This window comes from Anopheles darlingi, chromosome 3 (assembly GCF_943734745.1).
Source record: "Anopheles darlingi chromosome 3, idAnoDarlMG_H_01, whole genome shotgun sequence".
In the NCBI taxonomy this organism is placed as follows: domain Eukaryota; kingdom Metazoa; phylum Arthropoda; class Insecta; order Diptera; family Culicidae; genus Anopheles; species Anopheles darlingi.
Genome location: NC_064875.1, coordinates 37,206,667 through 37,232,654, shown reverse-complemented (window position 1 = coordinate 37,232,654; position 25,988 = coordinate 37,206,667). Strand labels below are relative to the sequence as shown.

The window sequence follows — 25,988 nt, the reverse complement described above, 5'->3', positions numbered from 1 at the left end:
AGCGGGGCCCAGCTTGTTCTGGAGTTCCGTTCATCAATTTTATGTTCTGGCCCTGGCTCTGGTTTGGCTGAAAAACCGTTGGTTCGTTCCTTTTTTAGTGAAAACGCCTGTTTCGAATTAGAAAAATGGTTCGAATCGTGCTTATAAGCAATGATTTTGTTACCAAGTTTAAATCAGGAACTTGTTTCGAGAAAAAGATTGAAATCGGAAAATCGAAACGATCGCAGTTTTGCGTTTTCCTACTCGGTGATGCTTTATTACTCCTTATTCATTTATTGAACAACAAAAAAGCGGAAAATCCGGAGTCAAAAATTATTTCACCACAAGCTCAAGCACACTTCACATTCAGCTCGACTTCAACGCGACAATGTAGCTTAGTACGAGTATTTGACGCTTGCAAGCAAGTTGTACAGCGATGGTCGGTAAAATATGAGCATTTTAAGCATCAAAAGCAAATATTTCATCAAAAATCTGATTCACCCATCATAATATTCCAGGGTTGTAAACTGTTGTTTTGGATTAAGGTTAGAAAACCTGTTTCACAAATCGCTGTGAAAAAGTGGAAAATCTGAATTTTATTGGACTGGTTCGTGCGCGAAAAGAACAAATTCAAGTCACGTTGCAATTCACGCCTCTGCGCCGTTCTAAAAGTAGGCTCGGAAAGTGCAAAACCGCACCGCGTAAAGATCCATAAATCGGAAATAACGAACGCTTTTTTTTGCATCCACCGGAACCAGTACCAGAATGCCGCTTCCTACATGTTTTGCAGTGAGTTTATGTGCTATTTATGCGTTGGGTTGACTGATTGTGCTTCCTTCCATTATATAGAACGCGGTCGAACCCATGCAGGTTGATGCGCAGCCGGAGGACAACGAGAACAACGAAGAGGATGTTTACATCGTCGAGAATCCGTCGATTGACCTGGAGCAGCTCGCCAACCAGTACACCGGTCTGGCGAAACTACACCGCCTCATTTATATCGCGGAACACTGCCCTGGCTTACGCCTTGAAGCCCTGCGCATGGCCATCAACTACGTAACCACCACCTATAACGTCACACTTTATCAACATTTGCACAAAAAACTTGCCGAAAGTGTAGGCGCGTTGTTTCTACCGGATGTTGCATCCCAGCCTAGTGGTTCACAAGAAATTCCAACCTTCGATGCGGCTTGGGTAGAGACGAAAAGCAAGAAATCGGCTCTAAAGTTAGAAAAACTCGACTGCGATCTTAAAAACTATAAGGCCAACTCAATTAAGGAAAGCATCCGTCGCGGACATGACGATCTCGGCGATCACTATCTTAACTGCGGCGATCTGTCCAACGCGTTAAAATGCTACTCCCGTGCTCGCGACTATTGCACTAGTGGCAAGCATGTCGTTAACATGTGTTTGAACGTGATCAAAGTATCCATCTATCTACAAAATTGGTCGCATGTGCTGAGCTACGTCTCAAAGGCCGAAGGAACTACCGAGGTTTCTGAAACGTCTAAGGAGAAAGATCCCAATCAAGTGGTGATCACCCGGCTGAAATGTGCCGCTGGACTGGCGGAGTTGGCCATGCGAAAGTACAAGGCTGCCGCTAAGAACTTCCTACAGGCTAACTTCGACTTGTGCGACTTTCCCGAAATGATCTCAACTAACAATGTTGCAATGTACTGTGGATTGTGCGCCTTAGCCACATTCGATCGGCAGGAGTTGAAAAACGTAATTTCCAGTAGCTCGTTCAAACTATTTTTGGAGTTGGAGCCACAGCTACGCGATATCATTTTCAAGTTTTACGAGTCCAAGTATGCCTCATGCTTGAAGCTATTGGACGAAATCAAAGATAACCTTCTGCTCGATATGTACATAGCGCCTCATGTAAACGCGCTGTACACACAGATTCGCAACAGAGCACTGGTACAATACTTTAGTCCGTACATGTCGGCCGATATGCGTAAAATGGCAACAGCTTTCAATCGATCCGTTGCTGCCTTAGAGAACGAGATAATGCAGCTCATCCTTGAGGGTCAGATACAGGCGCGCATAGACTCGCACAATAAAATCCTCTATGCAAAGGACGCTGACCACAGAAGTGCCACGTTTGAGAAAGCCATTAATGTTGGCAAAGAATTTCAACGCCGCTCTCGAATGCTTATTCTGAGAGCAGCTATGGTTCGTCGCCATATTCACGTGAAGGTTCGAGCGTAAGACGCGTTTAGATAGATAAAGGGTGCTTTGAAAGTAACGTAACTCTTGATATTCTTGTAGAACTATCCACGTGAAAGTGGCGGAAATCATGGTGCCGAAATTTGTATCCCATCAAGTGGTCCACCCTGCGGAAATCTTTCTTGAAAATACTTTCATCCGTTCAAACAATGTCTTCATATACACGTACACAAACAAAGCCCATTCGACGTTCATTTATTAAATCCATGATACTAACTCCACGTTCAATAAACAAATATTGACGTGATACATACACAGCTATTTTCACTTTACATGCAAGGTAAAGCTATAGATGAATCAATACCAGCGGATTTCTATTTCCTTTGTATGCTGATAAACGATATGTTGAGCACAGTTTGATTTTGCCAATAAATACAGGACGGGTGGCTTTTTCCGAAAAACGGTTTGCGTGAGAGGTTGTGAGTACTTCCCGAACACCTATAACTCTTTGTTTCATGATATGATATTTCTGTTAGCATTAGCATGGATATTATCTGCCGAATCGCTTTGTCTCTCTGCCCTTACGGGGATCATGGCGAGAATGACTTGTATGGGGGGACCTTGAACGGCTTCGATGCCTCTTGCGCTCTTTATGCTGATGACCATTTTTATGCAGCGATGTTTTGTTTATCTTTCTCGTTTGCGCAGAATCGGACTCATCTGATGACGATGAAGATGAATCTCTGCTACTAGCATAGCTAGAGGAACATTTCTTATGATGCTTCCGTTTCGCCGATCTTTGACGCTTTTCAATTTTCTCTAGTTTCTTCAATAGTTTCTTTTTCTGCTTTTTCGTCAACGACCGTATGAATTCCGTTTCTGGTGCTGTCTGCTCTCCTTCAGGTTCACCTATTAGCTTGTGAGAAGTAACTAGTTCTTGGGCACTACGCTTCATTGCCAACCCATCGTCCCGAAGCTGTTGCTCCAATTCTCCCTTGGATAGTATCTGGTTCGCTTCAGCCTCGGAATGAATCTTTTTCGCTTCGCTCATCGATAAACTATACATGGTGCATTCTTTGTCCGTGTTTATGTGGCCCCATTTATGACACTTAATGCAACGCACGTTTCGCACCTGTATGCCGAACCTGTGCAAAAAGACATACATTACATGAGAAACATAGTCGAAATGCGATTCGACAAAGAATGCTTACGGTTGGTCCCGGATTTCCGTGTCTCCTTTACAGTAGCTTTCGCGCGGCGCGTTGTATTTGCGTTGCCATTCAAACTTAAACTCGGCCTCGCTACTTTCTGGCTCCTGTTCTTTCCTCATCCCCGGGGGCAACTCATACATAAAATTGACGCTCAACTTATCCTTGCTGTCTTTGCTGAGCATCGCTTTGTTATCATGCAACTCTTGCTCTTTCTCATACTGGTTCCGTAATTCTTCCTGCTTTTTTTTGTATGCCTCCGCTTGCTGTTCCGCCATCCATACCTGAAAATGGCAATAAAATCATAAATAAAATTACACCCACGATGGAATGCATGATAAAACGTACTCGCTTGAGGTTATCCCTGGATGCCGGATGGAAAAACTTCTTGCACATGTAGTTATTAAAACCTTTCCCCATTTTTGTTTCGTAGAACGCTCTTTTTCAGCTTCTATTTTCCTTTTCAAGTTCGTGGTAGAGGATGTGCCCTTCGAGACACCCTGATCTTGGCCGCAGATTAATGTAGAGCACTAGTGTTAATTGAGAGTAGGTCGATTGCTTTCCGGAACTTGAAAAAGGATTTGGAATCCTTTTTATCTGTTTTCAACACCGAGTTTTTATAGACGCGTTGGGGTTCTTCAAGTGTTTTGCACTTTCCGAGCCTACTTTTAGAACGGCGCAGAGGCGTGAATTGCAACGTGAGTTGAATTTGTTCTTTTCGCGCACGAACCAGTTCAATAAAATTAAGATTTTTCCACTTTTTCACAGCGATTTGTGAAGCAGGTTTTCTAACCTTAATCCAAAACAACAGTTTACAACCCTGGAATATTATGATGGGTGAATCAGATTTTTGATGAAATATTTGCTTTTGATGCTTAAAATGCTCATATTTTACCGACCATCGCTGTACAACTTGCTTGCAAGCGTCAAATACTCATAGTAAGCTACATTGTCGCATTGAAGTCGCGCTCAATCTGAAGTGCGCTTGAGCTTGTGGTGAAATAATTTTTGACTCCTGATTTTCCGCTTTTTTGTTGTTTAATAAATGAATAAGGAGTAATAAAGCATCACCGAGTAGGAAAACGCAAAACTGCGATCGTTTCGATTTTCCGATTTCAATCTTTTTCTCGAAACAAGTTTCTGATTTAAACTTGGTAACAGAATCATGGCTTATAAGCACGATTCGAACCATTTTTCTAATTCGAAACAGGCGTTTTCACTAAAAAAGGAACTAACCAACGGTTTTTCAGCCAAACCAGGGCCAGGGCCAGAACATAAGATTGATGAACCGAACTCCAGAACAAGCTGGGCCCCGCTGGTCGAAACTAGCCCTAGGATCTCGAAACACTGCTCTTCATCCCGCAAATCCCGAATAAAGGAACTGGACCATCCCCGGGACGCAGAACGGTTGGTTTTGGGACACAGAACTAGTCTACTCGGGCGGACCTAGCACCGAGCAATCGGAACCACATCTCGCGGAACGCGGAAGCGTAGTGTCTGCTTAGATTGGCTATCTTAAGCCGGGAAAATCCGCCACGTGATCTCTTGGAATTTGTTGAATTTCTAGCATTACTCCAATATCATGTTTTTGCCAGAAAAAATGCTACGTGAAAATTATGATGCCGAAACAGTTTTACAGTATTTCAACAGAAGACTTACCAACAAATAATATCACATGTCAGTTCAGCAGTTTATTCCAGCTTGATGCCTGCCTTCTTGGCCTCCTCGCAAAACTTCTTGACGAACAGATTCTCCAGGTCCGAGTCCTTCTTTTGTAGAGTATCTATCTGCTGTTTGTCCAGACTTTTTTCCTCCTTGTCCAGACTATAATATATTACGCTACGAACAATGATGAAACGGCGGAAAATCGGAATTATCTTCAAAAGTCCTACGTCTACCAACACTTTTGATGTATGCCTGCAATCAAAACGTTAACCTTACATAGGATGCGTTACCTGCAGCAGCTTGCGGTGTGTGATTTTGTGCAGAATCGCCGCAACTGCCGCATCAGCAGTCCGTCTGAAGGGTCCCATTGGATCGCGTGTTTGACTAGCCAAAAAGGGGTCCGCATCTGCAGCAAATAATCCTATGTGTGGCAGGCTTTAGATTGACATTGCTATCGAAGAAGAATGATTACCTTAGCTTCAGCAATTTCATGTAATCCGATTTCCACATGCGCTTTTTAATCCGGTTGAGATGTTTTCTCCTCTCTTCTTAGCCGTTTGAACTTCCCTCTGCTTGCTCACGTTCTATACCGGTGTTGCGTTTCTTTTTTGCATAATTCTTACATTTTGTCACTGCCTGGTCATCTGGTATTGCCTATTTTGGGTCCGTTAATAAGTTTTGTCGTCTAACAAGCACGATTCAACCGCTGCAGATGTGGATCGTCGATCGGGATCTATTTGGGGATAACCACGAGGCTTTGTATTCTGAATACCATCGTAACTGTTGCAGTGTTGTTATGTCCAAGCATAGCTTGGCTAGTTCATCGTCCAATTTGTTCAGAACTCTGGAACGTTGCAGAATACGTATGATCCATAAACCCTGTAGAGTCCGAACTAGTTGTTCGAGGCCTATATTAGCAAAGGGCGTCGTAACCTGTCTTTAAATACTAGAACAGTAATTTAAACGTATTAAAGAAATGCCTTTTACTAGTCGCCCAATTTCTGAGAAAGCAGATAAAGAATAGGAAATTGTTTAACTAGACCTATATGTAAGCATTTTATAGCTAACAGAAATACGTGAAAATAATCATGTACAGGTTGAGAATCATTTAAACATTTCTGCATACATAAAACAGATCGGCGTGTGGATGTCACAAAATAATAATTTTTTTTTACAAAATATCTGTAACTGAAACTAAATCGTATTGAAATCGGTCCATTTATAGAAAACAATAGTAGTCAAAGTTTATTTTTCGCAAATTTGAAATTGAAAATGTTAAAAAAATCCATTCAAACACCGTTATATTATGAAATCTATAACTTGATCAAATAGTATAAAAAAGTTTGACATGATTAGTGATTACATCTTGTTTTTAATCGTATAGAAGAGGGAATTACATTGAGTAAAATTAGAAAGAAAATGTATAAAATGTAAGTCATTTTCTGGAGGACTTTTTTTTGTGGTTTTAATTTCAGATGTTTGAAATTTAGGTAGCAGTAGGAAGTGATAAAAAGTTGAAAAGGTCTTCAAAGTGGCGAGATGTACTGAGCTCTATACGATGCGTATATTTTCGAAACGCTGGAACCTTGTCGCTTTTATTCCGCTTGATCCATTATGTTTAAATGATACTAGTTGATCCCGCAAACTTCGTTCTGCCACTCAAGCCTTGAAATCTCTTTGAATTTCGACTGCGCAATCCTAAGGTATGTATTAAAAAAAAGAGACGAAATTTGAATGGTGATAAGAAAAGAACTAAGACAAATGATTGAGTTCATCAAACAGATCGGAAACATATTTATACACATGTTTTTCATTTATTTCTGTGCCTTTTTTATTGTTGCAATCTTCACTATTTTCGCCATCTCGTTTAGAGTTCGGCTGATAGAGGTCTCAATTTTTTTGCAAATAAACTGATAAAATTACTTTCCACATGTAGTTTACAGAACTCAATTATCTGTCATAGTTCTTTTTTTTACCACCTTTCAAATTATGTCTCTTTTTGTTAATGCATACGTTCTACTTGATCTTCTGGTTGGAGGCATTTTTTTCTTCTGACAATGAAATGAGTCAATTAAAATCAAACCATAAACGTAGTTTTTGTTCTAACCACAATAATCATCAAACTTGTACCATTTGCACAAATCCAGCGTTCTTTGGTGTGATGGGTATAGCCATTAAAAGTACCACAGTAGATGATGATGATCAAATTAAAGTAACAATATCGAATTCATCGAAGTATGCATTGGAGCTGAAAGGTTTTCTTCCAATGTTTTGAAATAATATCAAATCAAGTAGGCTGTGAAGTGGAAAGCCACTGCAAAAAAGAGTTTCAACTTGCCATTAAAGGACAGAATTCTCAACATTTAAACATGAAGCAGAGCAAGACGAATTCATAGAGCCAAGAATGAGCGGAATCGGCACATCCGTTCTCAAGTTATAGCCGTTCGAAAGTACGCAACTTTCATTTACATATATATAGATATACAGATATAGAATATAGATATAGAAGAAGATATAGATTCTTTCAAGTTTCACCACTGTGCAGAATATAAAAATATAGATGCGATAAAAATAAATTAATATAAATTATTCCCTTCGTAAATCCTGTGAATATTTGTGAAAACTGAACTTAACATAAATCTGTCTTCAGTAGTAGTTGCAGGTTTTTGAACGCAAACTGTGTAAGGTGAAGTGTTGTTGTTTTGAGGCATTGACATGAATTCTACGAAAACCAATGTAAATGTTTGCCGAACTCAAATTTATGTACTACCTGTAGGTTTTCCAGACCGTGATGCCGTTGTTGTAATTGATTGATTTGAATGTTTTTTTTTAAACTTTAATGATTTTTAAGCGACCTAAGCTTATTAGTTTTTCCTACCATATTAGTACTCTGAACTCATCTGCAAAATAACACCTGGAGCAAACGACAAACACAAGTTTCGGGACAAAAAAGACATGTCCAAATCCGAGACCGTCGATGGCGTACTTGGACAAGGTGAGTAGTTCAGGCTAATCGATTTGTAACCAACCCTTGGGACTCCCGAGACTGATACTGTCAGTAGCACAGCCGGTGGATTTCTCAAGCATCCCTGGACAGATATCATAGCGAAGGCCACCGCTGGAAGATAGATGAACACGCTTTCGGCGGCGGCATGGATAATCGAAGCGGAATGACACCCAAATCGGAAACTGTATTCTCCGGTCAGTCCAAGAGGGTGTGGGTCGACAGTATGATTCGGTCTCGTTCACATGTGATTTGCTCCAGGATGGCAATGGAAAGTTGTGCTATGGTGTAACGCGGAAGAGCGGCTAAGGAATACGAGCAAAAGCTCTTGCGTCTTTTCCCGGTTCCTACGCTTCTCAGTAACAGGGGAGGGAGTTCGATCTCGTTCCTTGATGCCTCGAGTCGAATACGATGGAACTGAAATCAAGTGCTAGTGGCTTGAAACCGAATTCAACAGAATATTAAAATGTCAAACCTCCGGCACGCCAACATTCAAGCTTGTCGGTATCACCATAGCTAACGGACGTGTTTCTACTGGGTAGAATAGCTGCACGAGACGTATGCACATGCTTAGAAAGGTTTGTGACAGTTTATGTTTTATATACAATACGGTTGTATATGGCTATTTATCGTCACTCTTTAAAAAATGATTGAAAATGATTTTATCAAACATCTTCAAAACATGTTACTTTGAGGATGGTTTCGTAAACCATTAAACTATCACTAGTTTATGTGACATCAATATGTGACTTACATATCGATGTATCATATTTAGAGATTATTAGTTTTTATCGCTTTCATTAAACCCATTATGGTATTACCTGATAACACTATATTGATTTATATTATTGCCATTAAGCGTTGATATCCGTAATTATTTACTTGTACATTTCAAGCTATTCCAATGCTGGATACAGCGATTGGAATCGAATCGGTAGACTTTATGGAAATCATTGTATTTGCACGGCATTTTCAAGTTACCGAATATGTATGAAATTGCTTCGGTCAAGAGTCGAAGTGTATTGTGAAGGATTTAATCAACGATTTAGACGCGAGTCGGTGGTGGAATCAAGAGGAGTATTTTGGATCGACGGTTTCGATCGCATTTTTTTAAAGTGGGAGAATTTGAGACAGGTAATTGAATATTTGGTAATTTGTGCATGCATTTATGAAGTGCTTTAGAGAAATATTTTGGCGTTTTTTTATATATGAAAATATCCATGTATTGCTAAACATGCAAGAAACCTAGATGATGCTTCATGTAAGCCTTGGTGAATTGGGTAGAAGACGAAGGTGTAGTGTGTACACCTTGTTGGTCTGATTGTAGTAGCTTAGGCGTAGTAGTTGTAGAAGGACGTCATTACCGTGCGATCCGACTACGCGCTGTCGGGTAGTACATGATGTAGTATTGGTGTATGAGTGCATTAGTGAATGTTCGTTGAAAAATGGTTGTCATTACGGTGTTAAGTACCTGCAATGATCCACCGAAAGCGAACTGAAATGTTTCCACGTTTACGGATGTTGGTGTCAGGCAGGATGATCCTCTGTCCTGCTGATGATGATGATGCTCATGACCAGATGATGGAAAGTTGCGATGGTAGGCAGTGAATGATGGCAAAAGGTGATAATGTTTGCAACGGGAGCAAAATGTGTACCGGATCGACATAGAGCGTTGTTGTCCTCTACAGCGCTGACTGTAAAAGAAGGGTCAAGTGCTCTCCAACAGAGGTAAATACTCCATGTGGATTTCATCAAGTTTTTCCTCTTCAAGTCCTGGAGCTGTAGATTTTTTATTCGCTTTTTCTCTTTGTGCTATACAATCAACGCTTAAAAAGGGAGGAATCGTAACGAAGAGAGAAAAAGGCCAGACGAATTCACATTTTGCATGCTCTCTTTAACTGAGCCTCTAATGATACAAATTCACCTGCCCGACGGGGAGGATGAGTCCACAAGGGGAGAGGGAAGGAGGGTTTAACCCTTCCGGTACTGTGAGCATTACGTTCCATTGCCGGAGATATGCACTGCATTAGGAAGCACTCGGGAAAGGTTGGTATCCTGCTTGAAAGAGGCTGTCTATGTGTGTGCCTTTGTGCTGTGGCAGGTACTGTAGAAATTTCACGCAATAACTACAAAAACCACGGTTACTGGGGGAAACGAACTAAAACCCTCCTAGTTTTTTCGACCCTGTACAATGTTCTGAAGAATGCATAAATTCAATAGTGGGTAAGGCAAATATAATTTTGCACACTTTCTTGGATTTTGTTGTTGTTTCTTTTACATACGAAGCGAAAAGCAAATAAAATTGTTCAACCATATCATGACAACTATCTATAGAGGATGATCGAATATGATCAATCCTGTTCGGAAATCGTAAGAAGTCGTCACAATAATTAAGTAAGCATAGTCTGCAAGATCGCAGGAATCGTAATGTTGTGATGCTTTGTGTTGATTGCCCTATCGCACGCTAGCTAAAGATGTAATTGTTATATTGGACTGGTTTGTTCAACAGGCTTCTCGCATGGTTTGTAATCAATGAATGTGAGGCTTTATAAATCTGTTTTATAAAACTATATTGCCATTATACCGCGCTGATACCATAAAAATGCGTCAGCTGTAAAAATCCGACAGCTAATTACTATGGTCTCGCGCAACAATTATGTAGATCGGTGGTCTTGTTTGGAAGATCCCGGAAAGGCCCATGGAGGTAAATGGAAAATAATTGCAAACGTGGTTTAATGAAGGAGATCGGTGATTCAAAGCACGTACTTTCGTTAGAATAAGTTCGCATTTTCTATCTTGACATCATCAGCAGTGAATTAGCATTTCAGTACTGTTACAATGCGTAGCAACAAAGTTGGATACGATGCAATTATTACAAGAATAAAGGGGTGAAACTTTTCTTTGCACATTTATAACTTTTACGATTGTAAGTGCAGCATAAAGATGCATCCATATCGTTTTGAAACGCTGTACGATTTGGAAGTTCTTTGTTTACAGATCATTTGGTTATGCACTTGAGTGGGGTTATTCAATACTTTGGATACGTGAATAAGAATGAAATTCATTGCTTCATTCTTTATTAATTTATGAATGAATTCTTACTTCAAATAAGAATGTAGTTAAAGTTCCATTTAATGGATGTATTCCAAGCACGATGTCAAGCTGCTTCTTGCTGCGAAAAATATTTTAGATAGTGTATCGAAGTGAACGAAACCAACATCAATCAGTTTTGATATTTTTCTTACGGTTCCTTAAAGAACCGCTATCAGACATCTGGAAGAGAACAACTTTCAGCGATTCAGCTTTTAATCAAAGTTTTGTAACAAATTTCTTCTGTCTATTCTTCCTGACAGGGAAACCAGTGCGGCGTCATCATCGTCAGCAACTATGGATTGCGTGAATGAAAAGTTAGTGAAAACCAACGGTATTGTGCTACCTACTCGGGGAATAGTTTCGCTCGTTACACGATGGGAATACCCATACCCTTGCAACGAGAACCCACTAAAGAGTTTGTTCCTAGTGGTAGCAGCGTGGTTGATATTCTGATTCTACCCAAAAGAGAGATATTGCATCGACTATATAGGCTCGACAGGCACTATAGCCTTACAATGCGATGCGAACCTATGGTGCGAGCAAAATTGGTCCATCATATAGCTCGTCCATACGTCGGAGATGAGATGAAAGGCATGCACGAATTCCGGAGTAACGAAGCATAGTGTAGATCCTTAGAAAACGCGAAGTCAGCTTGCAGAGTAAACTTGGTTTCATTACGTTAGTTCCGTTCGCATAGTCAGATGAGTAATGTGCAGATGCAATACTTCCCGCTTGTTACAAAGGATGTGTTACAAAGGCTAGCAGTCTAGGCAATAATGCAATCTTGGTTGAATATAACAGCCTTTCAAAAAATCATGGGTACTTTAAAACGTTTTATGAATATCAAAACAATAGAAACATCCCATATATCAAAATTATTACAATACCAGCTACCCCGAAAGATGTTGTACTATCGTATATTATCGTGAACAACAACATTAAATTTAGTACACGCGAGAAATAATATGCTCTAGGATGCACGATAAGTTTGGTTCGTTTTATAATTAAATGAAGCTGATAGTTGTCTAATGAGGGCGTGGGCGAATATTTATTATAGTGAAATGGTATATCAGTTCGAACCATGTGATTCATCAATATAACATTACACTGTTTTTTCTATCAGAATGGTTGCCTTGAATGTGGCCTAGTAACAAGTACATTAAATTCACGAATTAAAAAATATTACAAGATAATTGACGACACATATTCGATTATGGTACTATCTACGTATACGTTATTATGGCTGAGGTGTGCTAAAATCATTTGAATAAGCTGTTCATAATTCGGTAATGGCCAGAAAAGGTTTGTAAAAATGTCCAGATAGTTAATTATAGTCAGGCACAGCATGGATCAATTCATAATCATAACGGTAACGTTTGATGATAATATTCTACTAACCTCCAAGATACATTTGGTAAACACGCCGTGAAATCATTAAGGTGGATTACTACTACTCGTTGTAAATTTCCTCGACAATTTAACAAACAAATCAAACAAACAATAATGAAAAATCCACAAATACGCCAGCTCGCAAATAAAATGCTGAAGACTGAACTTATTATACACAAACTTAAACTTGTGCAAGGATTTATTCAATTTCTCCTTTTCTCGCAAGCTTCCTTAGCTAATAATTGTTTTTTTTTTGAAAAGGCAATCCGTTCTTGAGATATGCATGCTTTAGTAATTATTACAGAATTTCTTATACCTTTTTGTACTTGGACTTTAAAAAGAGTGCTAATTTAAAATGGTTAATATTGTAAGCATCATTTCTTACAACGTAACCAACTTTAGATAGCGTGTTTTACAGCGTGTGCTTGCTCAAAAATGTTCTTTACAAAAGAACTGTTGCCAAGAGAAATCAATAGTTGATCTCATACTGCAGTTACGATGATTTCGCGTTTCATTCAGCGTATGCTTTTTGAATGATAAAAGGATAATCCTCTGATATTAAATAGATTCGTTCAGACAAGCCGAACGAGTGAATTTATCCATGCGTATGTAAGGCTTTTAAAATCGATCTATTATTTCCGAAGCAACATGATGCGACAAACGGATATTCCGTTTCGTTTACCCGTGGCAGAGTCCCAAAACAAGGCCCTCCCAGAAGCCACACTAGACTGTTTTTTCCATCTACTCCCTTTCATTCATTGGCCATCTCGCCGCTTATCCTTGTTCAGCACGTTGTTCAGTAGTTGCGTCCGTGTTGGTTGAGGGATATGAATATTTCGTGTGCATAATAGCAATGAACATACATTCGATAGAGCAAGCTACTCAGGAGACTGGGTAATGGTGAAAGGTAGGGTTGTTTCATATTTCATGTGGCTTAATTCTGACCGGTTCCGGGCCGCTACAGTCACACTTGCCAGCCAACCGACAACCGTCGGTGTCTCGTGACTCATTTATCGGTGGTTAACACATTCTTAGTAGTATGCTCTCTACCGGTGCGAATGAGCGGAACGAAGTTTTTTACCAGCAAAACTTGTTGATTGTTTGTTTTAAGTTTCTCCGGACAACTCTTTAGAGAACGCGAAAACCTACTGTTGCTGTTTCGAGCGTGCTGGCCGTATTAAGACATCGGATTATTGTTTGCTCTTCCATGTTTCGCCTGGCAGACGCGAATTGGTTCTGTACAAAGAGAATGAAAATTGTATTACGTATATCGTTTATTTGTTAGTTGTTTGGTCAACGCATTTCTGATTGGTTACATATGCATGTTTGATGAAACTAGAGTCTAAATATCATCTAAAGTAGAAGTTATAATTTGTTAATGTACATCTTTGATTGATTTGCTTTAATTTTGCTACAATCTTTCAGTCTACGACATTAGCATCTCTCATGAGAATGAAACATGTTGACGAATATTTCCAGGTGAGTGCTATACACTAATCTACTAATTCTTTTGAATATACGAGAACGAAGATCATCACGCAGTGGTTGATAATTTATTCAATCGCTAGATTATGTACGACATCGCTTGGAAGCGTCTGTGTCCGACACCTTATAAACGAGTCGAATGAAAAACTCTAAAAAAGTTTTCTACCCATACCTATAAAGAATGCTCCAACGAAAAGAATTAATTAATATATTGGATTTCAAAGGAAAGTTGGTCTGCCAGGCAGGCTTTAGTGACGTACAGAAAGGCAAAGCACTAAAAGCAAACTATGCGAAAAAGACATGAACACCTTTCTTTCAAATATAATCAGGAAGAGATAGAGATAGAAAAAAACGGTCTTCGATTTTCCTTGGTTTTCGGAAAACTCAAATGGCATTGGTCCGCTAAGTGACTTTCCATTTTACCTTTTATATCTATGCACTTCTTTTGATAGTCGACGATCGATTGTTGTGAGCCAACAATAGCTTCTATTTTAAATACACCCACGATAGGTATCATGAGATTGAAAATATTTTAAGAAATTCCAATGAGCTACACCGAACAAAAGGAGTGAATTCCTATCGACTATTTATATCGAAAGTCTATTGATTTGATTGCTTTTTATCCTTTTATAAGTAGATTCAACAAGAACAGTTTCTATTATAGAGAGAACCACTTTACAAATCGCCAAATTTGCAAGAATGTCACATAGTGCAATCGTATATGAACAACAAATAAAACACGCAATACCTGTTCAACAGTCTAATTGTCCCAAGATTTTTCATTTAATAGTGTTCGTTTACGTTGGCGTTGTTTTAAACGAACAAACTAGAGAAGTCTACCTTCGAGATTATAGGCAGTTTTTAGGCTAAAAAACTTTCGTCCGTGAACTCATTCTCATATACTCAAACATTGAGCTGGAATTCAGCACAATATCAGCTTGGCCGACAATGGTAGACATTTACAATTTTTGGAGATTTACAATTTTGCTTTTTAGCTGTAAGTAGTGCTCTTATAACTCTATAGTTCAGTGCAAAGCCTTGGGAAGAAGTATCATTCCAAAAAGACGATTATATAATCGCAGGACCGTGGCTTTCCCACAAAAGTATAAATCGCGAAGATCCTTTATGATGCGATGTCCTAGCATCGTTGTTGGCAAACATCTTGCACTGTGGTTGCTGAATGAAAAGGTTGAGTGTAGGGGACCCGGAAGAAGGAAGTGTTGGCAATTTCTTCACTTTTCAACAGCATCAACCAACTTATGAGAAGCTTTCAGCTCATTCATTTGCTCTTGATTTGTTGGTTTCGGAGTGGCTCGTTTCGCGGTATAGATCTTGAAGTTTGGCTCAGCATTGCACAGGGACGATATTGAAGGACGAGAGTGAAGTATACAAATGGTGGGTAAATTAGAGATGCAAAATCATAAAGTTATAATAGAAAAGATGCAGAATCTGGAAAAACCACTATCTAGGCGAAGGACGCCTACTTAAAATAAGTGAAACATTTTTAGTTTGACATCGGGAGTTACACGAGTAATGTAAAGAGGATGAGAGCTGGTTTACCGAGGGTGTTAGATAAATGAAAAATACTGTAAATAGTGGGAATAATTTCAAGAGTAACATTGTGCATCATATTACTTAGCAGCTAATGTATATATAAGTTGAAAATACAATTTGTTCCATCCGAATTATTTCATCGATTAGATTCAAATGCAAGAAATGGTTCTGCAGTATACAATAAAAGCAACTAAGAAGTTCATTGACAATACCATTGACGAGCCATGACATAACAATTCCAGTAGCTTCAAACAATATAATGTCATTGGTTTGCTAATGTTTTAATGGCCGCGCCTAATACATTACTAATTATAATGCAACTCACCATCTGCGGCGTTTTGAATGGTTTGATGGGAAAGTATGTGTAGACGGTATCGGAAGTACCAGCTAAGTACTCCTAGACAGGTCGGTAGGATGTGGCGAATTAAATACGGACAGTCGTATGCCACAGTGACCGTTCGTTTATCTGTGTATAAGACCATAAGCCTTCATTACAGTTTAATTATCGTATGCACTCTTACGCCCGACTATTACGGGATATGCTGAAAACCACAATTCCACCATGAAGCTGTAGCACGTTATGGCCGTACGGATGGGATTTCCGTGTGGGAAATAAGAATCTGCAGCGTAGTGCTATCTGCTTCTCTTGAGACCTTTCAGCGCAGCACACGGTCGTCAGGCGTGTGGGATGTTACTACTGTACTAAGCAACAAACAAGTCTGGAGAAATTGGGTAGAACGGCATGCGGCACGGTTGAAATTTTTGTTTTTTTTTACTAGAAACTGTTCGGCCAAATCAGCTCCAGCACGAAGCGAAGCAACGAAACCTTTTTCCTTCTGATGCGACTCACGTCAGCATGCAAGGACATTATGAGTGTAATTAAGCGGCCTGACATTCGCTTCTTGCGCTCGCTGCTTCCGGAGATCGGATACGAATTTTTGGGACCAACAAACCCAATCCAGTAAAGCTACACCTGAAGGCAGCTGACTGTACCTGGCTTAGCCATTGGATGAGGGCCAGCCGTGGACGTTGATTGTCTTAATGGACCGTGCTAATCTCGAGTGATGTATGAAGGAGGTAAAAATGAGCGTTTCATTTTAATTGTTTAATTATTAGGCGGATTTTATGATGATAATGCTACTCGATTATAATATGCACTGTGTTTTAGATTAAGGACAATCATACTCCATAATACAGAAATATTTTTTTCTGCTATATTTTAAGGTTTTGTTTTAACTACGTACCGTTCAGCGAAAGTCGAAGTATATGTTAAACGGAAAAAATCGAAAACCATTACATCGCAATAAAAAACCGATCACAATCATTCAGTGTGATCCAATATCAAATATCTTTACTGTGGTCCCAGCTACCAAAGCATAAGGTTGTGGTGCTCATGACACTTTGAATAATGTGCTATGATTATTATTCAGATCAGCATCATGTTACGCTAGCATTATTGAGTGCGTGTCATGAATTGGCGATTTGAATACAAAATATGCCTGCTTCAGACTTTAGAGACACTGGTTGCGTTAAATAAGAATTCTTCCAAGATGTTCTGTGAAGAGCAATATTCACCCATGATGGAGGGTTGATGATGAAGATTGCTTGTAGGCAAGCAACCTACATTTACATCTATGTATGAAACACTTATACGAGAAACTTTGGATCTTTCGAAGTCTAGGAAAAGCCTTAGCCAATCGAAAGGTGCACTTGGCCAAAGTTTTGCTCTCAAGGATTTCTAATTAAATCGGTATCGATTTTGTATTATCACGCCGTCGTGTCATCCTTTTGCTTTATAAAGTACAACGTTGGATAGTGTCACAAGACCATAACGATGCTCGTGGTCGGCTCTAAACGACGCGAATGTCACAGATGAGTCTTGTCTCGTAACAAAAAGCTGTGACAGCAAGTCCATGGAGTGCGAATAGTTAGAAACTGTTAGCATCGTTTTACCATCGCTGTGGGTGTGGTGTTTAGCGTGCGCGTTTATCTGACGGTTGGTATTTAATAAATCGTTTACCATTTCCCTTGTTTTTCGCACGTACTCGCTCAGAGCGATTTCGACAAGAGTCCTTGAGGGACACAAAAGTTAGCGGAATGCTTTTCACTTTCCGTGTAGATTAGTCAACGGTAGAGATTTTTAAGACGATAGAAATAAGGTCAAAGACTCGTGGATTCGGTCAGTACCTCAGCATAAAATTGCTGATACTGCACCTTTATGGAGTACAACACTCCGTTAGCTTTCAATGGATATTATCTAATAGTTTTGATAAGATCTCGCTAATAAAATTATTGTTGGTCGTGCAAAGATTTATTTAGTCCTATAAAACATGAAGTTTGATTTAATAGTAAACTAAACTGTAGGATTATGGAAAATTGAATGTAAAAGATGAAAGCAGAGGAGGCAGTGCCAAGAAGCGTTCCATCTATGCCCACTTAGGCCTTTTTTGTGATAGCCAGAAGATTAAGCTATATAATAAGCTGCTATGTAATGTAATCTAATGTAGTCAGCCAACAGAGCAAAAGTAAAGGTAAAGACTACCATGAGAAGCAAAGACCGCAGTTTTAATGATTGTTGTTGAACCTATCTTGAGAGCGCTTTTACTTATTACAAAAGAAAATATTGTTTATAGTTAATAATTTGATCGATTGTAAAATTGTTACGATAACAATTGTAAAAACTTGTATCTTCCGATATTTTTCACGTGTTTATCCTTATTTCAAATCATTACAATTGAATGATTGTAGATGGTACTCAACGAAACAGAATAACAATATATTGCCTGTAAGGATCCTTAATTAGTAATAATGAAGTAGTCGAGTAGTAAATAGCAGGTTAGGAATACATGTTATGCTTTATAAGGTTTATTGCTATGATGTCTTAAGTATTCACAAACAACTCTGTAAGTAAACGCGCTACGGGTAAGATCATACGTTCATTTCATTAGTTTAAAAAAACTCATTTACTCATACAATATACTAGTATTTAAAATACATGTAATGAGATCGTTCTTCCAAAGCGGGTTGAAAGTGTAATGATGATGGTTACTTTCCGATGTTATAGTCAGCAAATCAGAATAATGATTTTCAATGATTGTTGAGTGCTGAGATACTGAAATGAATATAATTTTGAGATCTTTTTCTCCTATTTCCCCTATTTACGAATATTTCTCCTATTTACGAAGTATTTGCGACTGTGAGAGACACGCCTGCGCATGAAAACCTTCGGTTGAGAAATAAAAAGATGAAGAGAAAGGCACTCTTTACCTTGGATTTGGCGAAGTTCGTCGGGTTGTGCTCCTTTAATGGATAGGCTGTAACCGTTTTTTGTTAGAGCAACTTAAAGTAAACCGACACATGTTACCCTGTCTCAGATTTACAATTGTTACTGGGAAGTTGAGCCATCTACTATGACAGCAGGGCATCTGGGATAAGCGTAAGGTCAAGCTAAACTTCTTTCAAGGTACTAAATCGGTTCATTCCTAGGTTTTATCCTATATACTCAAATATTTAACAGTGATTTACAAACTGACTGAATATTGTTCGAATGAATCATCGATTATTATTGTTGACCACATTTTTTGAAATTACAATGGCACAATGTAACGGAAATAGTTGATGGTTTATGTTTGTTACTTGATAACAACTGATATTAATTATTAAACGCACATTTCATTAAATTAATTAAAACAAAATAAGATAAACATACCACCATAAAATAATGCATCACATATCAGTATAAATGCATCATTTATCAGAGAATCCTGTGACATGTGTGCAAACTGGCTTCGTAATTGGAAGTTTTGCCATGATTTAATTTTATAATGAGATGCTTCACAACGAGGAAAAGCCGACAGTGTAATATGTCGCGCATATGAATGCATATGAACTATTCGACATGTAAATCTGTGGCAGACAGTTTCGGCAGCGTTGCAGTCACAAAGTCCCCAGCCCAACCAACCAAGTAAACACAACGGGTGCAAACAAACCATTTTTGAAAACCATCAGTCGTCAGCAATCTTGAGTCATGGGTTTCCCTTCGTATTCTACGACTGTGCCCCTACTTGTTGGTTAAAAGGCATGCCAGTGGAAAATTGGACTGCAAGCACTAATACAAATGAGTGAGCGTCTTTACATTGAGGATGTAATTCTGCAATTGTGTGAGCATTTTCATGTGCATCATCATCATCAGCATCATCAGCACCAATCTCCGTGCGGTGCATCACCATCGCGACTTACTTGCTTTGGCAAACATAGACAACCAACACTCTAAATGCCAAAGATTTTATGACCGCTGACGCTTTGGCACACATACAAATAATAGGAAAAAGGTCAACTAGGTGGACTCCGAATTTGCTAGTAAGAATTTACAGTAATGACGACATATCAAGATATGTTTGGTTCGACTTCTATCGTAAGGACGTTGGCTACTTGTGAGTATAACAATTAGCAAATTAAAAACATAAATTAAACAATTGTTCGAAGTGTGATTCAATATCGAAGATGGCGTTCCCTATCAATTTGTTGATTCCATACCATTTCTCCTTTGAGATTTCATGAAAAAATATCCAACCAGTTAATATCCAACCAACTAAGTGGAGACGCATGGTCATGGTAATTTTTTAAACATATATAAGTATGGACGAGCCGCATGCTTACATGGTTATGGTGTCAGCATTAAATGCCATGTTCGGGCATAGACCATAAAATAATCTGATTTCTAATTCCTTAGTAAGAAGACGACTCTTGTATCAATTTATTAAATCGATTGATTATTACAACGATATCTTTTTGGTTCTGTTTTGGATCGATTATTGATACGCTTGAATGGTCATGGCGTTCTACACCTCCGATAAAGATGAAGATGATTGTTAGGATTACCGCGAAAGGCGAATATTTAATTATTTCCTGGTTAAATTCTAAAAAATTTTTGTCATAAGGACATATGGTATTGGAATAAAAAGGATTAGGATGGAATTTTGATCAGGTGCATTGGGGTTTTTGTCGCTTTTTCTCACATACAATATTGTCCAGCTGATTGTACGACATCTGTTAGCTTGATAAACGTGCCCGTGCCTAATAAAATGGCATTACTAGTAGCCCCATTAGTAATATTTATCAATTCTAAAAACAGCAAACCTCTTCCATCATATTAAATTGTAATGTTTCTGAATATGTGATTACAATTACAATAATATACTGGTCCACTTACAAAACTTTGCGAATGTGTAGAAAAAGGTGTCTGAAATAATCACAGTATTGTGGGAAAAATAGCAATAAATTCTCAAATAACTTACAAGTAACATATACTGTCTGTTATTTTAAGAAAGAGGAGAGGGTGCAAGAGTTTCGATCGTGAATTATTGCTGCTCTCCTACTACATTGAGTGTTGGAGTTAATACACGAGAGGTTTTCTCATAGTCACACTCGCATAGAGATACATGGATGCATTGAAACAATTGCTTAGAGGCTGGTCGGCTTGAATATGCAAATGTTTTTTTCAGTTGGAAAAGGGATCGAATAGGGTTTGTGAGTTATAACAGTTGTTTGTACTGGATAAAGCTGTTAGAATTAATGGGAAACGTAGCATGATGTTATAAATCTTCTTCAATTGATTTTATTAACAGCCAGTTTGAATTATTTAGCCAATACCAATAGTATTTGCTATAGACCACGGTGTGGTAATAAATGCTTCAAATTGAAAGCAACAGTGACCCATATTGAATTGGAAGTGAAGCAGAAATATGAACTCATTCATTATTTTTACCGTCATATTAACACCTATGATCCTCGAAGAGCTAGTTTAACAACTAGCAGTCGCAGTTTTGATTGATCTTATCGTATGGTTCGTAAAATTTAATGCATACAACCTGCGTTTGTATTTTTTGGGGAAAAAGCTCAATTAGGTTCTACAAACTTTCGATTAATACTTTGCTATTTTATATGTTTCAACATCGACAAAATAATTTTTAGTTTCAATTAGTTCCAATCGTATTGCAGGTTACATGAATTACAGCGCTTGAGATATTGAGGATAGATATTGAACCTCCGGTTTTAGTGTATTTGTTGTGGTAAATAACACTTAGATTGGCTGATAATTTGAAATAAGATGGTACTAGACGATCACTGTAGACTAGTGTAAGATAGATCGGAAATACGAAAATTTTTGGTTTAAGACGTGACGATGTGTATTAACGTGTCAAAGAACAACATATCCTAAAACAAAAGCTCCTCGATAAGTTTGCTGAAGAATATAACCGTCCATTCTATACCGATGTAATTCACACAAATAGGTATTAAATTTATTGTCAGCGCTGAGTATGTGAACACATGTAAAGTAATTTAACAAACTTTACCTGGGCAATGAAATTGTAGACGCAGGATGAGCAAGAACTGACTCTCAGCATGTTGGTGCCGTCAGGCTGAATAGGTCCGTTCTGTGGTGACTGAGGGAAAGAAATTCAAGATGAACTTTAGAAAGTTCTACAGTTTTCAACAAATTTAATCATGCTCTGCTTACAAACAAATAATAGATGCTATACAGATGTTCAAATACACATGTTTGCTTTAGTCGGTGTAGCCAAGTTCGGTTTTGAAGCTATCTCACATTCTCTTTTTCCCTGTTGAAGGAAAAGGTAGATGCTTTGTTTTTTACACTTCGTCGTAGGACGGGTTACTATGTCCATGAATCTCACATCCGTACCCTGAATAGTACTCTGTGGTCGCCTAGGGAATCATTCGCCGGTAGCTATGACGCTCCATTTTCGAACTATTGTTGGATGACAGGGCACGAGCTATGGGAAGCAGTTGAATCAGTCAGAAAAGTCAACAGAAGTATTTCTGAACGAGACCCGTGCCGATCCCCGGCTGAACCTGACTGCAGGCTATAGCCGGCCGTATAGTGGACGCTAGGCATTGACAATGTACTAAATGGTCAGTCCAGCCGCGAGGGTAATTTAGGGTCGGAAAGGTATTCCTAAGTTATGCCAAATCCGTTGACCGGTTGAGTTTATGTGCCGTTGCGTAATGTTTGCCGAACCTTTTCAATATAAAGCCATCGACATAGCGGCCAGAAATATTATAACATGTGAACGTTATCTCAGGTTCGCTGTAAAGCCCATGTTTTTGGGTTTTTGACAGTATGTAGAAGTTGGAAATGGAGCTTAATACTCAGACGTTTGTGATCTCGTTGTTTTTTAGGCATTCTTATCTTTATCCGTACTGATTAGATGAAAAGGTTTGAATTACTAATAGGAAATGAATCTGTCTATATATAGTTATCACTGTTGCTTGTGGATGGATAACCTTTGTTTCGAAAGCAAATCGATAAAAAACCAATCGACCTTTCCATCTCATCTTAAAATGTTTACATACCAATTAGCCCGAATTAGTGCAGATTTTTTTAAAATTATCGTACTCTGTGACCTCCATCCATCACTAAACCTACTTTTCGCTTTGCAAACGCATTCAGAATATGTCAGAAATCTATTTTTCCACCTATTTAAACATGTTCTAGGTGATCTAAAATGAAATTCTACAAACTTCAAGACAAGATCTCTGTCTTGGACGTCATATAAAGGAGGACGGTCATATAAAGGATTATAAAACTGTATTATCTATTTTTATATTCTTACTATTAATAGTACACAAAGATTGTTTTGCATTTCATGTAAAAGCAGCTGCTGTCTATTTAATGAAATTTTAAAGACAGTTGGGTTAGCTAGATGCAACTGTGTTCAAAAACCACATTTAACGTATAGAGAGGTATCTGAATTAGAAGAGTAAGTCGAAGGCTTAATCGATTATTGATCGTTTAAAACCACCAACAAGCTTTCTTGCGCCTCGGACACATAAGCTGTAAAAATGTCATATTATTGTAGTGTTTCCTAGATATATCCTCTGCAAGGCGCATTGTGGTGTAGCATTTGAAATACTTCTGTTGGAAATAGAGCCGATGGTTTTCATTGGATGCATCTTTGAATCCCGCGCTTGCGGAATCGATTAGCTATATCAGCATAAGGTTGTACAGTACTCGCTACTTCGAGTACAAGAAGTAGATTTCAATTATGAGGAAGTGTTTGTCACTGTAAGCTTGCGTTTTAATAATTCTTGTAATATATAGTTAGTTTAGTTTAGTTGCCTTAGTTTAGTTTAGTTGCAATTCTATGCTGTTTATCCACTAATGTCTAATTTCTAATATTTCTTGTCAAGATTTATTGATTAGTGATGGAAAGAATAAATAATACCTGTGACATAACTATTTTGAAACATGTTAAAGGTTTTATATATAAAATATAACGCACGTTCATTCTTAGATTATAAAGATTATACAACGATACATTCAAAGAGACAAAGAGAAGGATACAACGATAAAACGACGTAGCATAACATAGCACCACAGATGAAATTCAGTGCATTCTGGTAATCCAATTTGTAAGACCTATCTTTTTTAACATATATAAGAACGGGAAAGCCATATGTTATACAGTAAGATCCAACTATGCATCTCCCTTTCGTTCATAAGATAACAAAAAATACTTCAAATAAAGAAGGCATAAGTCAACTCTTGTGATTTCATGAAGGTTTTTTTTCTAATGAAAGATCATACTCACAATGCCAAGACCGTTAGTAGTAGTTTGTCACAGTCGATTCTTTGATACCAGGTAAAGTTTATGCTGCAGGAAAAAACATATCTGCAACCTTCCTCATGCTGTCCTAGCCGGTATGCTAGTGCGTCGAGAAGTGTAACTAGGGTAAACTCATCACTTCATCGGTGGCTGAGCAGAGCATGAACTTGGGCAATCGGACAACAGAGGGAATGGCCAGCAGCAGCAAATTACGGGCTTTTGAAAGAAAAGTGCTAAACTTTCTTTTGTTTCCATGCTCAAAGTTATCAGCTTTAGTTTGACAGAATGAGTTTTATATTCCAGACGTAGCAAATCCGGCCAAGGAATGAGGAACGAAAAACGTCAAGTGTGAAAGATAAGCTAGCTACCAGTCGGTCAAACATACGAGTAAAGGATGGGGAAGAGGGATAACTGGAGACAATTGTTACGATGCGACATCTCTTGGGAACAGAAGAACCAATAGGTTGTTACAGGCGGAGCGGCATGTGACAATCTGAGGCCCTGGGTATAATTCGTTTCTTCTGTCTTTTACTTTGTATAATCTTTTATCTGTTCATATTGGAAACAAACAAAACAAGACGAGGGTAGTGGGCGGATGAAGGCTCCCCATGACTTGAAAGAATGAAGGATATTCTTGCGAATGCCCTACGGATGCAAGCATTGGACACTGGCCAACCTTCAAGCAGAGAGCGACTTATAGATCATTCGTAGCAGAAGTGAGCCATTGAATGGATGCCATTGTCGGTCAAGAACGACAGGCACTGGTTGGACAGGTTGAATGCGACCAAGCGTACTAGTGTTTGTTGAAGCAATGTGCCTCTTGGTCCGATTATCCAAATGCACATTGTTACGAGGGACAAAAATCCTTTACAAAGGATTTTCGATTACTGCAGGCCTGGCTGGTCATGTGCTGTGCTGGATGGGCCTTTTGAAACGAGAGCAGAGCAGAGCAAAGGATGAAATTTGATGTCTCTGACCTGACACAAGTTTTATGTTTGGTGTCTCGTGCTGAAATTTGCACTTTCGCATTCATTGGGCTGCCGTGAGGAGAAAATTTGTTTGGCTGGAAAGGTCTCTACAATGAGCATTTCATCTGACCGTAGCTATGAACGATGAGTTCATTATGATTTATTTCAATGGACTCAAAACATTAGGCAAATTAAATCGTTCTTTAGTCCGGTATTTTAACTACTGAGAATGTTTTGTGTTGCTGTATGCGGCCTCGTGTGTCGGGTGCCCGGAAATACATAGCAATTGTTTGAGATGCAAGGGTACTTGAATGAATTTGGGCAAAGAAAAATTCATTCGGACATTCGATGTATGCCAGCAAAATGTAGACTATTGAAGAACTAAAAGCTAAAAAGTAAAAAGGGGCTGGTAATAGCTTAAGCAAAACTTGTTTAGTATTCTTTAACACCTGCAACAAAAATCCGCTTATACTACAAGTACAAAATTTTACATAACCATATATTCTTTCGCTTCTGCGTGCAGAATAGCTTTAAGGACAGTTTTTTTAATGTCTTTTTTCTTAAGGGTTTTATTTAGTCGCGTTATAGGCGTTTTGCTAGATTGATTACTTAATCTACTTATTAAGTATTACTTACCGTATCGGTAAATGTTAAGATAAGATTACTTACCGTATCGGTAAATGTTAAAGCTTCAATAAATTATTTAAACGTCAACCACAGGTGGATTTCTTGTAACTGATGATAAATGTGAGATCAATGCTTGATAATTCATGCTGAAACGTTTGGTAGAATACATTGTTATAGAATGTTTCATTGATAGACGATATAGAGGACTCCCATGCTTTGG

At 38.5% G+C, this 25,988-nt stretch overlaps 2 protein-coding genes across 2 annotated transcripts; one reads left to right on the top strand and one right to left on the bottom strand.

Moving 5' to 3' along the window:
• Window positions 1-458: 458 nt before the first annotated feature.
• On the top strand, window positions 459-2,382 carry LOC125958082 (COP9 signalosome complex subunit 1b). Its single transcript, XM_049691205.1, has 3 exons — window positions 459-650; window positions 738-768; window positions 829-2,382. Exons 2-3 carry the CDS (start codon window positions 745-747, stop codon window positions 2,188-2,190), a joined length of 1,386 nt encoding a protein of 461 aa, XP_049547162.1. The 5' UTR covers window positions 459-650; window positions 738-744; the 3' UTR covers window positions 2,191-2,382.
• Window positions 2,383-2,678: 296 nt separating this feature from the next.
• Window positions 2,679-4,187, bottom strand: LOC125958083 (corepressor interacting with RBPJ 1). The gene is made up of 3 exons (XM_049691206.1): window positions 3,705-4,187; window positions 3,360-3,640; window positions 2,679-3,293 (listed from the first exon to the last, which is right to left on the bottom strand). Exons 1-3 carry the CDS (start codon window positions 3,774-3,776, stop codon window positions 2,699-2,701), a joined length of 948 nt encoding a protein of 315 aa, XP_049547163.1. The 5' UTR covers window positions 3,777-4,187; the 3' UTR covers window positions 2,679-2,698.
• Between the last annotated feature and the right edge of the window lie 21,801 nt (window positions 4,188-25,988).